This window comes from Toxotes jaculatrix, chromosome 21 (assembly GCF_017976425.1).
Source record: "Toxotes jaculatrix isolate fToxJac2 chromosome 21, fToxJac2.pri, whole genome shotgun sequence".
Lineage (NCBI taxonomy): Eukaryota > Metazoa > Chordata > Actinopteri > Toxotidae > Toxotes > Toxotes jaculatrix.
The window spans coordinates 20,466,559-20,472,979 of NC_054414.1; the positions used below are offsets into that span (position 1 = coordinate 20,466,559).

Here is a 6,421-nt window from a genome sequence, read left to right on the forward strand (position 1 = left end):
CCTGCACATGTTCATGACATGAAACAGGAAATACATACAGTCACATGAGACACACATGATGGACCTCTGACAGTCTGATTACTGCAGACACACATTCAGGTGCCTTCCATCGTCCTTCGATGAGCCTGTGTCAGGACACATGCTGCTTTCACAGTCACTCCCGTCTTCTTTGATATGATTACTGAACATTGATATGAAAACTTACAAATACACAGAAATCAGAAAACAAGTCAGATAAACAAAAACAACGTTTCTTTAGAAAAAACTTCAAAATTCAACAAATGTCAAAAACAAGAATAAAAAAAACAAAGCGAATGTAAATCTGAGACATTTGCTGTTTGTTTCCTCTTCAACAGCAGGAAACAACAACAACAATATGATCATCTGTGTTAATGAACACAATAATATTCTACACTGTAATATTATGAATCCATGAAACATTTAAGCCTGTGGACAATAATAATCCTTTTTATTTAAAAACATCTGGATCAGATGATAAAATTCCCATCATCGTTTTGTCTGTTGTCATTTGTTGTTCATGTAAATATTTTGACTCACAGACTCTGTCTCGTCTAATTTGGCTTTTCTACGTCCAGACGCAGACCAGGGTTGTATCTGAAGTGAAGCGAGCTTCTGTGACCCTGAGTACTGCCTTCCAGGCAACAAGGAACAAATTTCCCAGAATCCTCAGAGTCCACTGAGAGGATAAATCTGTATTTGGTCATTTTTATGTCAGTAAAAAAAAAAAGTTTGATTTCACAAAAATAAAACCTTCTTGTAAACGAAGAGTGCAAAGTCATTCAGGACCACAACTCCGAAACTTCAGAGTGTTGATGTGGATCCAGATTTGTTCGGTCTGTCAGGTGACAGGTGAGTTAGTGTCTGTTACCATAGTAACCGTACATGTGATGACCTCAATCCCAGAGGCCACTGAAGTAGGGGGATGAGTTTGTGGTTGCGGCAAGACGGCGGAAAAGAAGAGGACAATGCTGCTGATCATCATGCCGCCACCGCTGATGAAGAAGGCAGCGTCGTACGACTGACAGAAGTCATAGAAACAACCTGAAGAGGACAACAGAACAACAACAACAACAATAATAATAATAATAATAACCACAGTTTCATGAGCTGTCTGTCTGATCTGTCACAGAATCGATGGGAACACTAACAGAGCCAGGCTGCTCTCAGGATCACAGAGGGTTAACAGGTTCACCTCAGACTGGACTTCAGTCTCGATCAAACTCCAAACCTCCGTATGATTTCCAGTCTTACCTATGACAGGAGGACCCAGCGTGATGCCGACGCCTCCAAAGAACATGAGGATCCCATGAGCCTCGGCGAGCTTCTCCATACCAACCACCTGACTGGTGACATACGGAGTCAGAGTCCAGTTCCCGCTCAGGAAACCCAGGACCACTGACAGCACCTGGAGGTCCAGGTACGAACTGCAGATCACACAGTATTCATCAGTATATGGACGGACAGAGGACATATTCTGAGACAAAACGAAAAACATTATGTCACTGTGCATTTTGTTTCTCATTCTGATTTATTGTCTTGGTTCTGTTTGGAGGGTTATAAAGAGAACTTCATGCTGTGTGGCTCCGTCTGGTACATTTCTAACCCTCTGTATGAGATTCATGTGTTTGGATGTTGTTCCTCACACATTATGAAAAATGAACATTTAAACAGTGAAAAGCAAAACGGTTACAGTTCATGGTCAGTGTCCCAGTGTTACCTGTTCTCTGTGGTCTCACCTGGCGAAGGGGATGAGCAGGACCGCCAGCCCGCTCACTCCGACCGTCAGAGCATACAGGAGGATGCTGTCGACCCGCGGCACGTCAGCCATGACACCCAGACCCAGCTTACCCACACCGGCCCCGATGGAGATAAGGGAGACCAGGGAGACGGAGGTGACGCCTTCTGACAGCCCGGAGCTCTGAGCCAGGTCCTCCAGGAAGAGCTGAGGGGGGAAGTTGCCTGATGGAGATACAGGTGAGGTGGAAGGTGGAGACTGAGACATGTTTAACTGAAACCAAAATCGGTTTTACTAACAACAGAAGAAGAGGAGCAAAGAGACTGACCGAGGCTGAAGAAGAAGAGAGAGATGCACAATGCCATGAGGACTCTGTCCTGAAGGAGAGACAACATGGAGGACAAACACCTGAGGAGAGAACAGACAGTTACACACACCACGCGTCACACCGTGCTGCGTACACGGCTGACAGACCGGTCAGAGTCTCCATGGCGATCATCAGAGAACACCTGTGTCACACTCACTGTGTATACTGTCTCATCTTGATCTTAATCATCTGGATGAAAGCTGAACAGCTGAATAAACTCCTCCTCCTGACCGGCGGCTGCTTGGTTTCCGTGGTGATGACCTGATCTTTGGCTGAAGGCTTCTGATTGGACAGCTCCTCCTCCTCCTGAAGTTGCTGCTCTAAGATGGCAGCTCGTTGTTTGAGGTAGTATTTGGGTGGGGTTAAAGGTCGCATGGGGCCAGCACATGCCACCACGTTCAGCGCCAGCGCTCCGATGATGAGCAGGCAGCCATCGAGACCCAAAAGCTCGATGAGGGCGCTCTGCACTGTAGCATACAGGAAACCGCCCACACTCGCACCTGAGGACAACAGACAGGTGACTGAACAAGTTGATGGTGGAAGAATGAACAAATGGAGGTTTAGGGTTTGTGAGACTTTTCCATAAGTAGGATGTTGTCTGCGTAGAGACATATCCCGTGTTTTATACTGCGTATTTTAAAAACCTTAGGAACAGTGAAGTGGACGTCCTTATCCTGTCCCTGTGGGACCAGCTGGACCATTGTCAACAATACGTGTTTCAACACAACACATGCTTGTCCCACAAATGGAGTAAATACAACAAAAACAATTTAAAGTGACTGATGACAGATGGCAGTACAATCAGACAGACAGGAAGTGATGTGGTCATGTGACAGACCTACCTGTGGTCACTATTCCCAGAGCCAGGCCCCTCCTCTTGTCAAAGTACAGACAGGTAATGGTGAGGGTGGCAGCGTACAACAGACCGACACCGACACCTGAGCAGAGCACACACAGATATCCAATCAGAGGTGAGAGTGAGCCAGGATATCACGGTCAGTGTAAACCCTGATGGTAGGCTGAGCCACCTGCCAGTCAAACGACACATGATGATTCAGACTGGACTGGGTCCCAGCAGGTGCATACATGTCTAAAACATGTATGCTGAAGCAATAACTCAGAGGAGTAAACCACAGCAGTTAAAGCAGGAGGATGCGTCAGCCTCAGTCTTACCGACCACGATGCCGTAGGAGAAGATGAGGAAAGGGACGTTGGGAGCAAAGGAACTCAGCATCAACCCGCCCGCCACCATCACACCGCTGAAGATGGTGACGGGCCGAGCACCAAAATTCACCACACACACACTGCAGACAGGACCTGGGGACGGGAACAGGAAGAGGTAAGGGAAGGAGACGTCTGCAGAAATGATGATGAGAGACAGAAATATAAAGCTGAACATGTCGAAAAGTGTTTTGTTTGAATTTTTTCCTTCTCTTTTTGGATTATAAGTTGTTTTCATACTTATTTATCACACACCCTCTCTTTGGTTCCTCACCCACTATGAGTCCGACTCCAGCCACCAGTGAGCCCACCCAGGCCGTCATGGCCTTCCCCTCCCCAAAGGTGAGCAACCACTCTGGGTAGAGGACGCCCACCGACTGAGGAGACCCGTACCCCAGCAGCAGAGCCAGGAAGCCTGAAGCCACGATCGCCCAGCCCCACCCACCATCGAGGGCCGAGGCAGCCGGGGAGCCAGGGGCCAGGGGGGACATGGCGTTTTGATGGGTGACCTGCTGAGGAAACAAGCCAAGTGGTCTGCTGTGAAGGAGGGAGGATGGATTGATGGAAGTGGAAGGAGAGATGAGAGGGAAGGACATGAAGAGGATGAAGGGTGAAGGAGGTCAGAGAAAGGAGAAGGTGTTATTTGAATCACCTGTAATTATCCTGTTAGAGCTGAACGATCATCTGAACCACGTCACACAGCAGCTGGATATGACTGATAGGACAAGGTGAGACACCAACAGGTGTCACACTGTCTCTGAATGTGTGAACAGGAGGTAACAGCTAAACTAACAACAGAAGGGGAAGGGGAAGGGGAGGTGAGCATCTCTGGTAACCGTGGAGACACACGCTACTGGTCAAACAGCTGCATCCGTGGAAACAACAGCTTCATGCTGAAGACTAACGTGTGAAGGTGATAATGTCAATAATAGATCAATGTATGAAGGGTCAACAAAAAGGTTTAACAGCTTCGGGTCAGAGGTCAAATCACAACAAACATCAGCAGCAGACGCTAAAAGCACGATGAACGCTGCTGTGGTGCTGCGACGCACAGCTGACTCAGCTGAACACCAGCAGCTCTGAGGAGGGTTAGGGTTAACCCTAACCCTAACCCTAACCCACTCACAGACACAATCACAATCATCACTATTAAAATCATATCAAATACCTAATTATAACTTACCAAGTTATAATGATAAAGTAAGATCTGTGTGAGTCAGAATGAATAATAATGTTCTGAGATTACACATCTGCTTTAAACACAAAAAACTCCAACTGTAAAATCTGCAAAGAAACTACTTTTAACTAAATGAACTTTGTGCGATGATGTGGGGACATGCTTTTGTCCCCACATCATGAGTAAACACACACACACACACACACACACACACACACACACTTTCCTTTGTCTCTGCTGTCCTGAGTCTGAGACGGGTGTCTCACCTGTGGCTCCGTGTCTTTCGCTCAGTCACAGTAAAAACTTGGTGTGTGAGTAAAACAAACAGCGTCTGACGCTTCGTGTCTGTTTCTCAGTGACTGTGTTGAATTGTGAGTTTCTTTTCACGTGTCGTGTTGTAACTGAGTCCTCTCCTCACAGCTGTGTGTGTCCTCTCTTTGTCAAACAGACGCAAACACAGCACAGACGCAGTAAACTCACCGGCGTCCACAGTTCGCTGTCGGTGCTGCGCTCCCTCCTCCCGCCGCCCAGCCGCCGACAAATCTCAAACTCTGCCCATCCTCGGCGTCCTTCTCTCGGTTTCACGGCAGAACCGCGTTGAGCTCCGTCATCCTCCCGCTGTGAGAAACACTGCACCGCTACAGGAAGCTGCGGCGGCTTTTGTGGCTCACAAACCGGTTTGAAGCTGTTCCTGCCGGCCTCGCTTCTTCGCTTCGCTCCGGATGTTCGCGCACGTCGCGCTGTTCGCGGAGGCCTGTGTGTTTGTGTCAGGACTGGCGTGCGTGCGGGACCGTGCGTGCGGGGCCGTGCGTGCGGAGCCGATCCACCTTTAGTCCCCCAGCTCTCAGGGTGATTCCCATGATGCTCCGCAGATGTTTGGTTCAAACCTGAATGAAAAGCGGACACAGAGTCCGTGGTGAAGCAGAAGGTGACTGAAGTCAAAGGTGTCCCCAGGTGCAGAGACAGATGTGGATCCAGGCAGGGTTACTGGCTGCTCAGAGACTAACCTGTGGGGCCCTTACTGCCACCCCACTGTCCCTCACAGTTTCATGATGTCCCCTGGCTTTAGCTGGAATGATGAACAGATTAATCAGCTAGCGAAGAGAAAATGAACTGGAACTATTTTCTGACGTTTTATTTTGAAGGATCAGTCAGAAAATAACGGATGTACTGGTTGCTGGTTGCAGCTGTGCAGGTCTGATGGAACCATTTAACCTTCCCTGAGGTTTTCTGTCAGTTACACAACAAACAACTATTCACTGATCAGCAACATTAAAGCAGATTTTAAATCTGGTTTTAATGCTGCGGATGATTCAGTCTGTGTTCAGCTGGTGTTCAGGGTGCACAGCTGTGTTTCTGTAGGAGACTCCCTGAGTTATCACAGCGGACAGATGTTCTCCACCTTCGACAAAGACCAGGACTCTTCAGCAGTGCCACAGTCCGGACCCGCACCTGAGGGGCATCACCTGTTCCCTGAAAACCAATCAGCTGATCACACAGACTCTGATCAGATGTCAGCAGCTGCATTAGCTTCCAGGCAACACTTACAGATCAACACAACGAATTATAACATGTTAATTAGCTTACCTTTAGCTTACCACCTTTACCTTAACCTTCAGTGACAGGTTGTGTATTTGTCAGCATGTAGACTATTCCGTAGTATCAACTGCAGCAAATGTGAGTTCTGAGCCTGTATCTCTGTGCGAAGATGAATCTGTATCTCAGTGAATGCGCAAATCGTTTCCCTGCTGTTTGTCTGCCTTATAAGGCACATACACACATTACATCACTGCCAAAGACCATGAATAAAAATAAAATGAATAAGAATTTAATCTGTAACGTTTTCCTTGATTTATACAGTGAAATTAGTTTTTTAAAAATCGAATACTGATTTTTGAAT

At 47.4% G+C, this 6,421-nt stretch overlaps 1 protein-coding gene across 6 annotated transcripts; it reads right to left on the bottom strand.

Moving 5' to 3' along the window:
• Positions 1-38: 38 nt before the first annotated feature.
• On the bottom strand, positions 39-5,156 carry LOC121201007 (monocarboxylate transporter 9-like). 6 transcript variants are annotated; one of them, XM_041066597.1, is made up of 9 exons: positions 5,002-5,156; positions 3,738-3,881; positions 3,297-3,440; positions 2,966-3,061; positions 2,281-2,623; positions 2,085-2,164; positions 1,758-1,980; positions 1,273-1,445; positions 39-1,062 (listed from the first exon to the last, which is right to left on the bottom strand). In XM_041066597.1, exons 2-9 carry the CDS (start codon positions 3,790-3,792, stop codon positions 860-862), a joined length of 1,317 nt encoding a protein of 438 aa, XP_040922531.1. In that variant the 5' UTR covers positions 3,793-3,881; positions 5,002-5,156; the 3' UTR covers positions 39-859. The 6 variants fall into 6 exon arrangements, with proteins under 6 accessions (XP_040922531.1, XP_040922529.1, XP_040922530.1 ...); XM_041066595.1 differs by having other exon boundaries at positions 3,619-3,881; XM_041066596.1 differs by having other exon boundaries at positions 3,619-3,878; positions 5,002-5,153.
• Between the last annotated feature and the right edge of the window lie 1,265 nt (positions 5,157-6,421).